The sequence below is a fragment of the Toxorhynchites rutilus genome, chromosome 1, assembly GCF_029784135.1.
Source record: "Toxorhynchites rutilus septentrionalis strain SRP chromosome 1, ASM2978413v1, whole genome shotgun sequence".
NCBI classification, from domain to species: domain Eukaryota; kingdom Metazoa; phylum Arthropoda; class Insecta; order Diptera; family Culicidae; genus Toxorhynchites; species Toxorhynchites rutilus.
The window spans coordinates 76,238,251-76,256,638 of NC_073744.1; the positions used below are offsets into that span (position 1 = coordinate 76,238,251).

Genomic DNA, 18,388 nt, shown 5'->3' on the forward strand with positions numbered 1-18,388 from the left:
TCACTTTTCACGAAAATCTGAGAACTACTATATCGGTTTGAAATGGAATGGCTGTATATAAACATTTCCATCGCACTTCTAGATGTAATAAGAGACGAATGAACTCTCAGAGTTTAAAGTCTCTTTAATTCAATACCGTTACCGTTCTAGATGTAATGACACAATTAGTCGCCCGTAATGCCCAAAAGTTTGGCCACCCCTGCTGTATATAATCGAGTCAAAAATTTTTTTTTATTTGTTTTTCATACACATATTTTTCGTTTTTAGAATATAAAAGTAGAATTCAATTTTCGATTCATCCCCTTAAAGTCATAAAATACCTTTCTCATAGAGAAAATCCGAATTCTTTCAGGAGGTTACAGAGGATCATAATTGATGAAAAAAATTCTTATACGCATATGTTAGAATTTCAATGATGACAGAGCTATTGAACTTTTGACATAGGACTATGACTTTGATTTCTATATGGGAGGGTCACTCTAAGAAAAATGTAACGATTCATTAAGAGTTTTCAAAGTTTGCCCATTCTGCCTTCCCTTACCTATACATAAACAAAACTTGACACCCAATGAAATCAATTCACTACAGCAGCTACACGAACTTCCCAAGAGAGCACTCATGGAATACTTAATATACATCACCGGGCTTAAAGTTATTGGCGAATTTCATGCCAACTCGACTAGCCGTTGGCCGCACCATTTCAGATAGCAGCGAAACGTTGTGGATGTAAACACATGGGTTCATTGAGCAACTTAGCATACTTGAAATATTCAAAAAAGAATTGGACTACTTTTTTAAAAGGGCCAAAAAATTTTAATTGAATTTTTACAAAAAAATATAACTCAAAAACTATAATACCTACAAAATTCGGGTCAAAGGATGAAAGAGAGATTTGTGTAAATTTGTATAAAAAAATTATAAAATTTTTTTTTGATTTTTTTCTATTCAGAAACACGTCAAAAACATGTTAAACACGAGAATTTACACACAAAAATGAAACGAGAAAACATTATTTTTTTTCAGGGGTCTCCATACCAAAATGCCCTATATTCCAGCAGATATATAAAAGATAGAAAGATAAGAAAGATAAGATAGAAAATTGACGTCTTCGACGAAAGTTTATATTTTAATAAGATCTGAAACTTTGTCGAATACACTATATTGTTATCTTAACTTTCAACAAAATTAGGATTGGTTGTAATTTTTTTTAAAAAAAAGAAAATCATGAAAAAGTTGTCATTAGAAAAAAATTTCCCCTGTAAAAGTGCCCTTCTTCCGATGTATGGACGACGGGTTGGAAATTGTAAAAATTATTCATATAATTTTTTGAGAATTTCAGAAAAATACGTTTTTGAGAAAAATGAATTTTAATTTTTAAAATAATTAGTTTTCAGCGTAACTTTTTTTCAAAAAATGTTAGCTTATTTTATGAAAATTCGAACAATCCCGAACATTTCATTCTCTGACCCAAATTTTTAGATATCATAGTTTTTGAGTTATTTTTTTTTTGTAAAAAATTAAGAAAAAAAAATTGGCCCTTCTAAAAAAGTAGTCTAATTCTTTTTTGAATATTTCAAGTATGCAAAGTTGCTTAAAAGACCCATGCGCTTACACCCACAACGTTTCGCTTCTGTCTGAGATTGTGCTGCCAACGGCCAGTCGAGTTGGCTTGAAATTCGTCTATTACAAATAACGTTCCGGACAACGTGGCGACGAAGGAGAAAATACTATTTTTATTTATAATATATTTCTGTAGTGATAGATTTATTTGACTTAGGCTTATATTTTTGTTAGATCTTCGCCTTCTTTTGCACAATTGAGTCAAAAGAAGAAAAGGGTAATAATGGCTTTAATGGTATTTTTGTGTGTATTAGTTCCGGATTCTAGCATGTTATTTCATCTAATCCGTTAAAGGATACAATTTCATACAGGAAACGGTTTTTTTTTCAGGGCTTCCATTTGATGTATCAAAATAGAAAAAAATTGCAGATTTTGAACAATGAGAAAATTTAATCCAAATGCGTCCGTGCCCCTAGGCTCAGACCCATCAACTTTTTTCCTGTTTCGGGCTCTGTTTGCCTTAAACTGGTTCTAATTAAAAAATTACGCTACATAGAACAATTATGTTGCTTCCATTTAAAAGATGAGAAAATTTTATACTCGATACAGTTGTAAAACTTCCAAATTAGTGGATTTAAGTATTTTAGAAGTGAAAAACTTCAAACTTAGTGGTTTTCAAGCTTTAATTTTTTCATACAGTACTTAATAAATTGAAACATTCCAATATCGCTTGAAATAAATCATATTTGAAATATAAAAAAAATATTTTTTTACTGTATGTAGGGGTCTTCGTAGCTACATTGGTTGCGCGTTCACTTATAGCGAATTCGTTTTTAAAACTGAGTCAGTGCCAAACTGAAGGCCCATTTATACGTTGCTAGTAGCTGACTTGAGAATTAGTAGCTACTGACCCGGTGAACTCGCTTGACAATTGGTTGACTCGCCTTGTCCGTTCACACAGTGTGAGATGCTGACGCGAAACTAGATACTGCAGCATTGGCTTACCAGGGATGCCAGATGATTTTTGAAATGTCCATCAAATAGTCAGAAACAGCAATCAGGTCCGAATTTGACAGATGATTGATCTGAATTCGACTTCTCTATAGGCAGTATTCGTCTCAGGTTTTCAGATGAATATATTTTATTTAGTTGCACAATTTTATAATAAAAATACTTTGTGCTGAATTTCTTCGAACTGAAGGTACTATCCGAAAAAGCAGAAAGGCGAAATGATTTGGGCCAGGAATTGAATGCAAGGAAAAGGAGCAATAAAAAAAATATGGAAGGAACTCTTTGATGATGATCCTCTGGAGTACAGAGCAGTGTTGAGAAAAACACCTGAATTAGAGGAAACACTGTTGGATTCCATTGGTCCAAAAATACAACGCCAAGATACACTCATGAGGGATGCTATACCTGCAAGAGTGAAATTAAAAAACGACATTGATGTGCCTTGCTTCTGGAATATCGTTCAGATTGTTGTCGATATTTTTTAGAATCTCGAAAGCATTCATAGCTAAGATAATTCCGGAAGTATGTGATGCTATAAATGACAACCTAAAAGATTTTTTTTAAATTTTATTTAGTTTGCCTTGCCAGCAGCTTCGTGTACCAATTTTTGAAATAAAAATGATGGTAGATTTGCAGGTGGAATAAATACGCGTCAAAATTGAAATAATGAATGAAAATGTACTTTTTAAAATCGGATGTGTATTATGTTTTTAGAACAATACTTTCTTTGCAAGTTGTGAGTAAATTTTGAATTAAAATTATGCCTGATAATGATTCTATATTAGAGATTCTCAAGAAAGCTATCTCAAAAAGAAAGCGTGCCCAGCCAGCGTGCATATCAAAATAACAACGATTTCGTTTAGAAACTATGAGGGTTTTATTTGTTTTTCCAATAATTTTCAAGTCTATAAATATCTTCGCATATTTTCAAATACCTTAAAAATAGAGACATGTCTTTACATTTGGCATCCCTGATTCGGAGGCTAAATTCTGTTTTTGACGTTTTGAGAGTTGCGAGTGCGAGTGAATTCAAAAAACTTTGAAGTAGCTCGCACGCCGGATTACACATGACACTAACTGGCATGATGTGTTCACACGGTGTGAGTAGCTGCACTGCAGTAACTGACTAGACCTACTCGTATGCTTACTCGCACCGTCTGAACCCGGCTTGACTCTGTAATAAAAAAACGTTTTCAGTTTCACGAATGCGGTGGTTTGTTGGTGTGCGTTATATAGTCTGATTTGTTTATATTTACGACGGCAAATGTACAGTGTCGACGTCTGGTGGTGATATTAGTGCTTGGGAGGTAAATTGTTCTCCATCAGATCAGAAGGGCCAAGTGCAGTGTAAACATATAAAAGTTTGAATGAAAATTTTTACTTAATATTGTTTGATTACCTAACACATGTAGTTCTGACACTCACTTAACCATTTGTCGATGCATTTCCTGTTTGTTCCACAAATAATTACTATTATAATATAAAACCATCATTAGACACAGTTTTCGTTCAATATTCTGCGATATCGGAAAAAAACTTTTATTTAATCACATAAAATAAATATTCGATACGTTAAAGTACATTTTCATTCATAATTTTGATTTTGAAATTTATTCCACCTGAATATCCATCATTATTTTCACCTCCCAATGAAAGCATACGTAGCTTAATGCCGTCTACTCTACTCTTCAAAATCAGAATCCGAATTGGATTACGATTCCAATAATACAAAAGCAAAAGCAGCAGGTTTTCCATTTTCATAGTCTTTATTTTTAGATTTTCCAAAACAATATTCGGAACTTGACAGTTCAGTATAGTTGTATTGGTGGACCCGAGTGCCAACCCGTGAAACATCTCAGTGCGAAACTAACAGCTTTCGGGGCGAACTAGTGCGACACTGAGTGCGAAACTGAGTGAATAAAAAAACGTTTTGACAGCAGTTAGTGCGGCACTGGGGTTGAAACTGAACAAAAACGAATTCGCTATTAGTGTGCGATCGATCATGAGGGCCCTTAGGGTCCTCAATTGATCATCTTTGTGTTGTTACAGAATAACTACGTCCACGCAACAATCATCGGCGATGGAGATCGATCCACGGTCGAATGAAAACGGAAACTGTGTAATGTGCTATTTATAGATACGACAAAACATGTTACATGTTCACGATTAAAATCCGACTCTGTTACACCTAAAATGCTAATGAGCCTAAATAAAAAATAAACAAATGGGATAAAAAAAACTGTATATAATCGAGTCCGACCTGTACATAGTTTTTCACGTGGAATCCCATTTAGATTCCATTTTTGGTGTTACTTTTCTTAAATGGTCACTATTTCACAAAGTATTAAAGTTTCGAAAATTTTGGTGAGTTCAGTTCTTTGTTTATAAGAGGCTCTAAACTTTTCAGTTCATGCGCCTCTAATTTTGGTGAAATAACCACGGTACCATTGTACGTCAAAAATCGTTAAATTGGAAAGACTTTGTGATAAAAATATACAAAAAAAATATTGTAGGAGGTGTTTTGAGATATAAAAATTTTCAATATTAAATTCAATTTGTAAGCAAGCATTTTTCCCAAATGGTTCATTTGGTTTTTAACAACTTTGTCAAAAATCATATTTTAATCGTACATCTGGATTTTGAATTACGATTCATTGTATGAAAGATCAATAATTTTGAATACGCCATTTAAAAAAAAATCAGTCATAACATAATTTGATAATGACAATTGTGATTTTGAGCGACTTCCAACATGTGTACCAAGTTTCAGATCGCTGATGAAGTTCGATTCCTCGAAGTTACATTGATTTTCTGAATCGCAAGTAGAATATTCGAACAAAACGAGCAAAAAAAGCCTTTTAGTTAACTGAGATAACTAGCATATTGTTAGCCTCTTCTTTAGAATCGGTCGAGGGTCAATGTTCGCATTTCCTAGACTACATATGTTTCATACGGAACCTATTTTTCAAATTAATTTCGGTAACATTTGACAAACTAGCCCCCTAGTATTAATAGAATCAAGTCCCTCTCGAACGCGACGAACAACAAACAAAATTTGAATTGTTCTTCCAAATGTAATTATTAGGGATATATTTATAATGATATGTATGATTTTCTTTCGGTTTTGGAATAACTTAAATTTAATCTACGACTTACCAGAATATATAGCAATAAGGCTCACGTTAGAAGAATTTTATACCCATTTCAAACATGATTTTGCCTACACAATTATCTCAATGATTCATGCTAATTTATATTAATAAGTGATTACAATTAATACACATGGGAACACGATATAATTAAGTATAACATATGTGTTCAGTTCAGTTCTTACAGTCATCAATTTTCGGATATCCTCAAAATGTTTGGATAGTAAACTACACGCAAAGCCAAGTACTTACCCGACCGCTTCCTGCATCCACGATCGTTTCCTGAAGGAGAAACATAAGCCGACAAAGACGAGAAGCTTTCCGCTCTTTGGAATGTCTCTCGTATTGATGCCAGCGAGGGAGACTTGCTAATTGGTGTTCCGATTATCGAATCCTCTTCACTGGTGCTGCGTATGAACAATTTATCACCACTCATTTTCGTTGTTTAATCTGAACGAATATCAAAAACACCCATACACAACATACAGAATAGTATTGCACTGATGGAGATCCAGCCACCCACTACTATTCACTCAGTATCCACTAGAACATCAAAACGCCACACTTTTTTTACTATATTCAATGCCACGACACAGTTGTTAAACACCGATATTGAAACTTCCACGGCGAAACCCAAAATCAACCGAATATGCCGATATTCTCCGCTCAAGAACCACCGTCCGAATATTTTGTTCCTGTGCGAATCACAACAAACACACAATTGCCACTTGTCAGATTTTCAGATCACGGATAAAAAGGGTAACATTTCGTCAACACTCCATACACTGAGGATTTATCTTAGTAAGTTTGACCACAAACTGCTGAATTGTCGGTACATTGGTCTGTGTTATTAATATCTTTGGTATTGAGATGGGTCATGCGGAGTCGACGAATTGGGGAATAGATAAAAGTCGCATGGGACTAGATCTGGCGAGTACGGGGCATGTTCGAGCACTGGAATGCCCTTATCGGCTTCACCGACAGCGCGTTATGGGCAGGTGCGTTGTTGTTCGTGTTTTTCGTCACACATGATTTCTGACGCGCACTACAAACCACGTTCCATTCAAACCACTGCTGCCTGCAAACTACTATAGTGACAAAAATGTGTTTTCGTACTTTTATAGCAGACACTTCAAGCTATCGAACGCACTATTCGTTTTCCCCCCACCCCTCTAGGGCGCCAGGCGCGCAGTCTCGTTATTTAATAGCCATACCTCCTATCTGTCAATGTTTCTCCGATCGAAGAAACGAATGTTTTCGTGACTCGGACTCAGTTTATTTATGGTTTTATCCGAAACAGAATTTTAGTTGACACGGTCCGTTAACCCCAAAAAACGAAAAAAATATTGTTTTATGGTGGCAGGGTAGAATTTTCAATTTTCAAAGTCAGGAAGAATGAAAGCAAAAATCAGGAAGAAATCAGCGGTGACATCGCGCATTTCGAAAAGAGTGATTTCGTTTCGACCACTTTAGTTTAGCTTTGTTTACGAACCCAAAAATTTTACATTTCTCTACGAAACAAATTTTGCTCTAAATCTAGTACACTGAAAGTATTAACTTGAAAAAGATACATAATACTAAATCCAATTCGATTTGAGTTTGAATTTTCTCGAAACGAGTTACTCGTTTCGAAATGCGCAATGCCACCCCAGGATATCTTACATTGGGTTGTCCGAAAAGTTCATGTCGATTTTTGGGAAAACGAAAGCATAAAGTGTGATTCACATATGTACAACATCCACGTCACGTTCACGTTCAATTATTCTTCTATGCAATTTTTATGGAAGCATTCACATACACCATTAACGGCAAGTCGAAGTTTCCGTTGCCGGTGTATGTGAATGTTTTCAGAAGAATTGCATGGGAGAATAATTAACGTAACGTGACGTGGCATGAACGTAACGTGGATGTTGTATGTGAATCGTACTTAATTCGGGATATTTTTGGGAAAACTTTCATTCTGAAAAAGTAAGTACAAAGTACAAAAATCAGGGAAAATCAATATCATTTTTGAAAAATCAGGCAAAATTGAGGATATCAGGAAATATGCCAAAAAGTCTGGGAAATCCTGAAAATATGAAAATATGGGCATCTCTGGTTGGTTGCAATACAGTGTTTCTCTAGAAGTTTTAACGTGTTTAAATATTGTTCCACCGCAATCAGGAATAACATTTTATGGAGTGATTTTTATAGCTGTTTCGATGATGTTGTATGACATTAGTGTCGAAAAAATAACGATGCCGTCACCAATACAAACAAAACCATTGCGGTAAATTGAAAAATGAACATTTAACTTTCAGAGCACTAGCTCGAGTTTTCCGACGTTTTTCGCTATACATTGCGGCGGCAGATGAAAATTTAATATCTTGTGAGTAATCGATTAGAGTTTGATTGATATTACTTGATGGGGAGTGTGCGAAAACGATCATTTTTTTCACACTGTTTCGCAAAATTATTGATTTTTATGAGAGGATGAGGGAAGGCGACGAAAGAAATGAGCGCCATTGTGTCAGCCATTTGAGGCTTCCTTCCACCTTCACCTTAAGGGTTCGTTCACACTAAAGCCGAGGACATAGTGAATGCGATGCGATGCGTGCGTGGGTGCGGGATTGTTTGCGGGAAACTCTTTTGTTTATGACTGTGGAAATCAAATGCAAACCGTCCGGACCTGACATAGTAAACGCGATGCGAACGCGATTCCAATGCGGCGCAACTTTGTGTGGAGTGTTTTGCCGCGAGAGAACGCAAGTGGTTGTTGCCAGACGATTTTCATAAATATCTTCACAATCGAACTCGTCGAACGAAAACAAAGTTGAGTTGTTAAATTATTATTTTCGTTTTGTTTCGCTGAATTATATAACTTTATGCATATAATGAAAACGTTACGTTAAGGCCATGTTCTCACTACAGCGGGGCGTCAGCGTGGCTTGAGCGGAACGTGTGACGCTAAAGATTAATCGTGTGTGTTCTTACCGATGTGTTCACACCATCTTTTGGCGTGTTGCTGGCGTGCAAACGAAAACACTCCACGCCGGCGATATTTGTACTTCTCCATTTCTCTCTTGCATATGTTTGTATGTAGTAGTGACATAATTTATAACTGCGTGCATGTGCGATGAGGGTTGCCAAATGTCGTTACATTTGGTTACAGGCCTTCATTTTGATTTTATTTTATTTCCATTTTATTCACTGTGAAAATATTTAATTTTGTGAAATTATATCAAAATAAAGAACTAAGAAAGAAGCTGTATCATGAATGCTAACGCGAACTATATGCAAGAATGTGGCAACTTCCATTGTGGGAAAATCCGAGCGGCGAGTAGAATTGAGAAAACATACACATTTCCCCTGTTGGGTGTGAACCACTGCGTCCATTATTTTGAACTATTGTGGTATACCCCTTTTTGACGTAGGACTACGTCTAACCTTTCAATGGGCCCCTATACCATTTCAATATTTCGGTGTGACAAAGTGTTCAGTTTTTGAACGCTAATACCTCCTCAATTAATGAATGAACTTTGGTTCCAAATATACACGTTTATAGGAAATATCCTCAGCAATTGTTTATATGCTACACATTACGGTTTTCCAGCTCATATACAGTTCAAATTGATGAAAAATTGGAAGAAAGAATTCCCTACTTTCCCATTCATTTTGTCTGCGCTTCCGCAGCAAACAGCTATTCATTACAAGCAACCACGGGTACGGGCGAAACGTATAGACAAGGTGAAGGAGGGAGACAAAAAAGAGATTATAAATAAATATAGGCGGTCGTTACAACCTTAACTATATGGCTATATGAAGTGAGCGATGGTGGGGCTTGGCCACATTCTATCATCGGACGCCAAGCAGGAAAGACGCTATCTTGAGATTGATTATCAGCATAAGAGATATGGATGCTGCCGTTGCCATGTTTTCTGATGTCATGACCCGTATCATCGTTGATTGCGTTCCTGTGCGGAGGACTGCACGGAGACCAATCTGGGGCAATAGACGACTGGGAGAACTCAAAAGATTGCGATCCTCTGCTCTCCGGCGTTTCTGTAGGTTGCGCTGTCCGTTTGCTAAGCAAGAGCTGAACCGAACGAGCAACGAATACCGTTTGTACAATCGCTTCCTGTATAAACAGTATACGAGGCTGTGGGATATAAAGCAGGCATGAGAAAATATACATCTATATGCTATGTTTTAATTATCGATTAATTTAATTTGCACTAAAATCAACCCAGTTCTGGTGCACTTTACATAACAGTGTCGGAATACGCAAATGAATATGGCATCACTTCAAGAGAATGAGAGGCCAGAGAGAGAATTGAAAGGTAGATATTGGGATTCTCCAATTAAGATGTTGGATAATGCATTGTATCGAGTTCATTCTGTGTACGATTTCTGGAGCGAGAGGTGTCTCCCGAGCTAAAAGAAAAATACACCAAGATGGCCTCTAAGTATTGCGAACCTGGTCACGACAATGGCGTGGTCGACGCTCCTCCGAAGTAAGTATAGGAAGGAAATGGAATTAAATAGTGAAAATGTGACACGGTTATGATTGCGGTGCAGTTTTTTTACAAGCATGAGATAAACAAGTTTGTGTTTAATCAAAAAATACAGGTTGGAAAAAAAATGGCAAGCCAAGATCGTAGTCGGCAAAAAAATTGAGGTAAGCCGAAAGAGAGCAGTTTCACCAGCATAGCATAGAAGGCAAAAAAAACAAGATAAGCCTAACAGGAAGAGAAAATGGCAAAAAAAAATGGGAAAGCCTTTTGAGAAACTGCATTTGCTATGGTACACCGCAATCACAAAATGGCCGTTAACAGCGAATGAAAATATGTATGAACCCGAAGAATTGATGTGTAAGGTACAAAGAAAAAAAAATATAAATCCGACGCGGCGAAACAGCACCACCTGCCATCCTGTTGAACTATGTTTTTTAATCGAAACGTTCTGTATCAATTGCGGCGTCAAGGGTCGTTTACTGAGAGTGTGTCCAGTCAACTGTCTGATTCCTGGAAGCGATTAAGTGAATCGTCAAAAGTAGCGGTAGTCAACACCAAACCAAATGCAATATCTACAAGGAGAACACTGAGATACCTGTCATGTCATGGAACTGAGTCCGAATCTCTCACTTGAATTAAGTTTTCTTGCACTCGGTATTTTAAAATTCAACAATTAAGCGGATATGTTTGAGGGAATTACTTCGCGGATATGTTTGACAATTTCATTATTCTTTGCCATTCGGCCCATCCAGGTGAACTTCAATAGGTTTGCAACTTGTGCAGCTCGAACACTGAAATTTTTGCGATATGTACGCAAGGTGATAACGGTGTCGTGAATGCTAGTGTTGCAGGAATGAACCATGATTTCGATTGATTCGAGTGCCAGGATTGATCAATTTCAGTGCAAAGTCAACACAGTCAGCGGATTTGTATTTGATCGGTTGATTGCGAATGTTCAGTACAGTGAAGGATAATGGAATGTTCAGCAGGGAATTGGTATTCTTGTACGTGTCGGATGATCGGCAGGTATTTTTAGAGAAGTTCTATGTGATTGTGTCTCGTCATTTTTATGAGCATTTCCGTCACAGTGCCAGGTCGGCCAACGACTAGATGAACTAACAGCAGTAGGAGTTGTCGAGCGCAACAAGGAGCCGATGGACATCTCCTACTGTTCGTCAACGCTCGTTGATCCGAAGCATTCCAACGACTTCCGTTTAAGTATACGAATCGGTCCAAATTGTTTGAAGGGGAAACACGAAGGAGTGAGAAAGCATTCAGAGGTCAGAGGTCATGAAGGGTCGCGACGTTTGACAGACTTCATGACCGTGTTCGGCATGTTTCGTTACGTTAATCTGCCTTTAGACTATGCAGTTCTCTGGATGTTTTTCAAGAGGTGTTGAATCGAAGTATTTTGGTGGGATACGAGGGAGTGTGCAACTGTAGGGACAATGCACTGATTTTTGGGAGAACAGAGAAAGAACATGGTCAGAGTCTTGAAATAGTTCAAATCAGACTGAGAGATCGGAAGGGCTGACAAACTATGAATGCGCTTTGAGGAGCCAAAAGGGCAAGTTTCTCAGATTCGAATGAAGCACTGCTTGTTAGAGGATTGAACGGGAGAGTCTAAGTGTTATCAAAATATTCAGGCTTCCGATCTGTGCCGACAAAAGTTTCTAGGAATAATAACTTTTGTTGACAAATTTTTCATCCACCGAGCGACGAAAACGGAACATCTAAGGAGATTGACCAGTGCTGCGGAGTTCCATTGGATCGATGTTAAGGGAGCCGAGTTTGAGTTCACGTCAACGTTGAAGTACTTTAGTAATATTGACAAGACAGAACATTTTGTCGATGCATTTCCAGTTGGTTCGGGGCTTTGTTGGTGCAATACGATACGAGTCAAATAAAGACAAGAATAGAGATACACGATTAATAGCTGATATTTCTTAAAAAGGAGCTACTCTTTTCTAGACAAATAATTCTCCAAAATGGGATACCTTAATGGATGCAAGATTTTACAGAGTCAAAGTAAAGTTGTGAAAACATATTTATGGTTTTATATGCGACTAGCTAACCCGGCAAACTTCGTCCCGCCCATTTACTTGATTAATTCTCGAGTAATGCAGAAATTTGTGTTTTATTTGTATGGCAGCCACCCCTAAGAGAGGGGGGAGGGGTATCTAACCACCATAAAAACATTCATTGCACTCTAAAGTTTCCATATGCCTAATTTGGTTTAATTTGCTTGATTAATTCTCGGGTAATGCAAAAATTTGTGTTTCATTTGTACGGCAGCCCCCTCTAAGAGAGGGGGAAGGAGTATCTTAACACCATAGAAACATTTATTGCATCCTAAAACCTCCACATGCCAAATTTGGTTTCATTTGCTTGATTAATTCTCGAGTAATGCAGAAATTTGTGTTTCATTTGTATGGCAGCCCCCCCTTTGAGTGGTGGAAGGACTGTCTAACCATCATAGAAACATTTATTGCATCTTAAAACCTCCACATGCCAAATTTGGTTTCGTTTGCTTGGTTAATTTTCGAGTAATGCAGAAATTTGTGTTTCATTTGTATGGCAGCCCCCCCTTAGAGAGGGGGGAGGGGTCTCAAAATATCACGAAAACCTTCCCCGGCCCCAAAAACCCCTACATACCAATTTTCAGGTCGATCGGTTCAGTAGTTTCCGAGTCTATAAGAATCAGACAGACAGACAGACATCACTCCATTTTTATATATATAGATATTCGCTTATTGGGAGATGCTTACCACAAATGCTTTAGCTGGAAGTCCGCTAGGTCACACAAATTTTCAGTTGAAGGTCGCCAATGCGATGATTTGTATGATTTGTGATTTGTACCGAATGGAAACATGTTTTTAGTGCGACAAAAGAAGCGCACTTAGCGAATACAATTCAGTGGTTACACATTTCTCGTTCAGTGCAATTATGGAAAAGGGAGCTAATAAAATGTACTTGAGATGCGGAGTTTCTGATGAGCGTTGATGTAGCGAGGAGCAATAAATCGCTTGATCCTAGAATAAAAAAATTAATCAAAAGGAAAATCTGTAAGATGTTTGATGTGCGAAAAAGTCCTCATTTACTTGTTGAAGTAATCATCAATGATTGATTTTTTTAGTGTTCAATGATAACTTGTTGAACGTTGATGGGGAGAGTAGAGAAGGGAAGTATTGTGGGATATAAAGCAGGCATGAGAAAATATACATCTATATGCTATGTTTTAATTATCGATTAATTTAATTTGCACTAAAATCAACCCAGTTCTGGTGCACTTTACATAACAGTGTCGGAATACGCAAATGAATATGGCATCACTTCAAGAGAATGAGAGGCCAGAGAGAGAATTGAAAGGTAGATATTGGGATTCTCCAATTAAGATGTTGGATAATGCATTGTATCGAGTTCATTCTGTGTACGATTTCTGGAGCGAGAGGTGTCTCCCGAGCTAAAAGAAAAATACACCAAGATGGCCTCTAAGTATTGCGAACCTGGTCACGACAGAGGCGTATGCAGAAAAATCTCCGTAGAAACCCGAAACTTTTCTGGTCCTTTGTCAACTCCAAGAGAATGGAAAAAGGCTTGCCCGTGAACATGTTTCTGGTGAACCACTCGGTTAACACTGCACTCGAGAAATGCAATCTTTTCGCTACTCACTTCAAGCGAGCATTCAATTACCGTTCGTCCTCCGAAATGCAAGTTGCTGCCGCCGTTAGAGACACTCAAACCAACGTATTGAATCTTGACATCTTCCGAGTCACCAGCGATGTTGTGGAGGCTGCGATCCGCAAATTGAAGTATTCTTTGACTCCCGGTCCGGACGGTATCCCTTCTTGTGTACTCAAAAAATGTGCGTCAAGTCTTGCCTACCCTTTATCGGTTCTATTCGACACCTCTCTACAGCAGAGTATGTTTCCTTCGCTATGGAAGCAGTCAGTGATGTTTCCAGTACACAAGAAAGGAGACAAACGTAACATAGAAAACTACCGAGGAATCACATCACTTTGCGCCTGTTCAAAAGTTTTCGAAATCATTGTCAATGATGCTGTGTTTTCCTGTTGCAAGAACTATCTGTCAATGGATCAGCACGGTTTTTTCCCAAAAAGGTCTGTCGCAACCAATTTGGTCGACTTTGTTTCCATTTGTCTGCGCAATATGGAGCAAGGTACACAGGTGGACGCAGTGTATACGGACCTCAAGGCTGCTTTCGATCGCGTCGATCACAAAATCCTTCTAGCAAGGCTGAACAAACTCGGGATTTCATCAAGACTAACGACATGGTTGAACTCGTATCTGAAAGATAGACAGATGTGTGTCAAAATCGGACCTGCACAATCTGCGACATTCTCTAATCCTTCGGGAGTGCCTCATGGAAGCAACCTAGGTCCATTGTTGTTCTCACTATACATCAACGAAGTATCCTTGATACTTCCAACTGGGTGCCGCTTATTCTATGCTGATGATGTGAAAATTTATATGGCAATCAGGAACGCACTAGATTGCCATAGGCTTCAGGATCTGGTCAACCGCTTTGAAGAATGGTGCTTGAGGAATATGATGTCGCTCAGTATCTCGAAATGCACCACTATTTCGTTTCACCGGAAGCTCAAGCCAATAGTGTTTAACTACTCCATTTCTGGTCAAGTTCTGTCGCGAGTGAGCCACATCCGTGACCTTGGAGTGACCCTTGATAATGCGCTCAGTTTCCGACTGCACTTCAACGAAATTATTGCTAAAGCCAACCGGCAGTTGGGATTCGTTCATAAAATTACAAGTGAATTTCGTGATCCACACTGTCTTCGATCTCTATACTGCTCGCTAGTTCGATCTACACTGGAGTTTAGTGCAGTTGTCTGGTGCCCGTTTCAAACTAACTGGATTTGTAGGATTGAGTCTATTCAGCGGAAATTTGTGCGACATGCTCTCCGGAATCTTCCGTGGCGGGATCCACTAAACTTGCATCCGTACGAGGCTCGTTGCCAACTCTTGGGACTGGAGACGCTGGAAAGGAGACGTTTCAACGCTCAGGCTATGTTTGTCGCCAAACTTTTGACCGGAGAAATCGACTGCCCTGCACTGTTGGAGCAAATTAATATGTATGCGCCTGAACGTATTCTTCGTACCAGAAACTTTTTGTATCTTGAGGGACGCAGTGTGAACTATGCGTTGCACAATCCTGTTCGTTTTATGTCAGTCCGTTTCAATGATGTGTTCGACTTATTTGACTTTAATATCTCTTCGGACACCTTTTACAGACGACTCACTCGTAGATGAAATCTTTGTATTGTTTTATTTTGTTGGACCATTGTATTTTGATTTAGTAGTGTCGTTTAGTTTTAAGAAAATCATTAAGACCAAGTGTGAGTCAGATGGTTTAAAGAAAAGAAATAAAGAAATAAAGATATCGCTGCATTTGCCGGGGATGTATGCGGTGCGATACCGCAAGAGTGAGAGGCAGGAGTTTCAATGAGATGTGGAGCAGGAGAGCCTATCGAAGTGTGTTAAAAGTGGCGGAAGCGTCGCGCCGGGTGAATGAGTTGATAGAATGCTAGAGTTTTTAAACGGTTTTATTTAGCTGTGACATATTTGTATGTTTGTATGCAACATGTTTGTCTATGACGCTGTACCACATTAATTGAAATTTGACCCCTTTCCTGTTGACCTTTATCTCTGCAGTCATTATAAAACTGGGTATTTCATGATATTGAAAATCCAAAATGGCCGCCACCACAAAATAGTGGATTACATATTTTTTCAGAACCCCATCAATATGGGTATCAAATGAAGGACTTGACTAGTGGAATACAGTTATTCATAAGGAATGCAAAGCCCAATTATGTCACGATACCAGATGGTAAATACCTATTACGATATGCTTGCCATCAAGTATGTGTTCGTTGCCGGCTGAACAATAACCCTTATGACATTTGCACCGCACGACACTTGCACGACAAATTTTGATTTTTCACGTAGAACTACGTCTTTCATTAAGGGTGCCAAATCAGAAAACAGGTCACTTTTTTATGAAATAAAGTTAACGTTAATAACTATTTTTGCCGTGAACGGATTTTGGCGATTTACATACTAAACGAACCGGAAATTCCGTAAAATTTGTTCAATATGCTATACATTAGAATCCCCTGGTTTGTAAATGGTTAAAATCCATGAAAACTTTAAGCGTTTCCATTTTCCCATACATTTGTTCTGTCCATTTGTGTGCTTTTCCGAACAGAGATGTCAACAACGAGCAACTTATCGACGACCAACGAAGGGGAAATCGTAGGATTTAAACTTGTACAAAGGAAAAGTACAAGAATGAAGGGGAATACTCGCCTAGAGTATAAACAGTGGATCTCGCTGAGGCAAACTTTCATTCGGCATCGGACTGTTAAGCAATCCAGTTCACTTTGCTTTCGCTGCGCTTCGATCTAAGATTGGACCCCACCAGTGGTAATCCAACTTGGATATCGTCGTTTGGTTTTTCTGTTCGTTTTTTGCGTTATTCGTATCGTGTGTTTTTCTTCCCGCGTTATAAATTGGACGCTTCGCGTAGTGTGTGATGAGCAAGAAGACGAGGAAGACAGGCTCGAGCCCTGCAAAAAACAAACGCATTGTCAGGGGTAATAAAATTTCGAGGCAAGCGTCATCTAAAGATGCACGCGATGTTGGTGCAGTGAAAAGTGCTCGCGCTGAACCGAGCCTTCGCGAGTGTGACACTGCATCGCACAACAGCGAAATAAGCGATTTCGGCGCGTCGGTCGAAAATATAAACGTCGTTACCCAGGCAGCAACCAAAATCAAGCTCCCCACGCTGGTGGTGAAGGCGGTCGCTCTTGCCAAACTCATCAGCGTATTCGCATTGATGGGTGTTACAGCAGAGTACAAGATGTTTGGCATAATTCAGTCTTTTTCCAACATTACCACCCGTCTTTTTTATACTTCACTTCAAGTACACATTTTGTTCGATCAATTGTTTATTTATTTTGCTTTCTCCACTGTTTGCATTTTAAGTAAATAAATTTCGCGTATAATATATATTAACATATATCGCAATTACGATTTTCCGTAATATCCTTTTTTGTTAGATTCACCTTTTCCAGATTGGGTGAAAAAAAAAACGCTTGGCACCCCTGTGTGCGTGACTGAGGAAAAGTCGGATTAAGTGCGATTCACATACAACGTCACGTTACGTCAATTAATCTATCATGCAATTCTTATGAAACATTCACAAACACCGGCAACGTAACGACCCGTCGGCAACCGTTCAACGAAAACGACCGGCAGGATTTGTAGAAAAGAATAATTGACGGAGAGGGACGGTTCCTTGGGTTTTTGTCTGGGCTTTGTGTCTGGGCTTTTGTTTTGATTTGATTTGATTTGATTTGAACCGCCCAAAACTTAGCTGACAATAAGAGCCAATCGTGCCATACATCTGTCTTCTAGTCAACATCATCTGTAATTGATGTCAACATCAGGTACAGTGATCCTATGCGCAATCGTTTACAGTTCATCCCCTCAGTAGCTGCCACTAGTTCCGTCTCTGTCAGCATTTGAACATAAATAAATCGTAGAAGAAGCAATCCAAATGTTGACATTAAAAAAAAAATTAATGTTAGGTGACATTTGGTGAGATAAAAAATCGATATATACTGAAAAACAAATTTACAAAAAAAAAGATCGAAAGCAAAAAAATCGATTTTCTCGATTTCCTCGAGTACAAAAAAAAAGATCGAATCTTCTCGATCTTCTAAGAATCGATCCGAGATCGCCCAATCCTAATGTGAATCGCACATTAGGCGGCGGAACAGGAAAAGTATTTTCCAACCAGATTTTTTGGTGGAGGCTCGTGCATGGCTTGGGTGGGATTCTGTGTAACTGGAAAGTTCAAGATAGCTTTCACATCATTCAAGGATGACATACATGTTCTGGAATTCCCTCTCCTACCGTTTTTGCGTGGATATCGTCACAAAAAAATCACATATCATACCATATTCATATCAGCAATGTAACTAAGCAATGGATTAAAGATCAAAAACTTAATTTTTTGTACTAGTCGGCTCGCCCTCCAGATTTTAATCCTGTTGAAAATCTTTAGGGGATCCTTGTACGCAGAATCTACACTGAGGGAAAACGGTACACCACGATTGATGAGCTCAAGGT

At 38.4% G+C, this 18,388-nt stretch overlaps 1 protein-coding gene across 1 annotated transcript in view; it reads right to left on the bottom strand.

The window, feature by feature from the left end:
- LOC129761348 (RUN and FYVE domain-containing protein 2) overlaps positions 1 to 6,434 on the bottom strand; it is a 51,308-nt gene extending 44,874 nt beyond the window's left edge. Inside the window, exon 1 of the mRNA XM_055759087.1 lies at positions 5,973 to 6,434. Coding sequence (XP_055615062.1) covers positions 5,973 to 6,156 — 184 coding nt within the window. The 5' untranslated portion in view covers positions 6,157 to 6,434. The remainder of the gene's footprint in view (positions 1 to 5,972) is intronic.
- Positions 6,435 to 18,388: the final 11,954 nt, after the last annotated feature.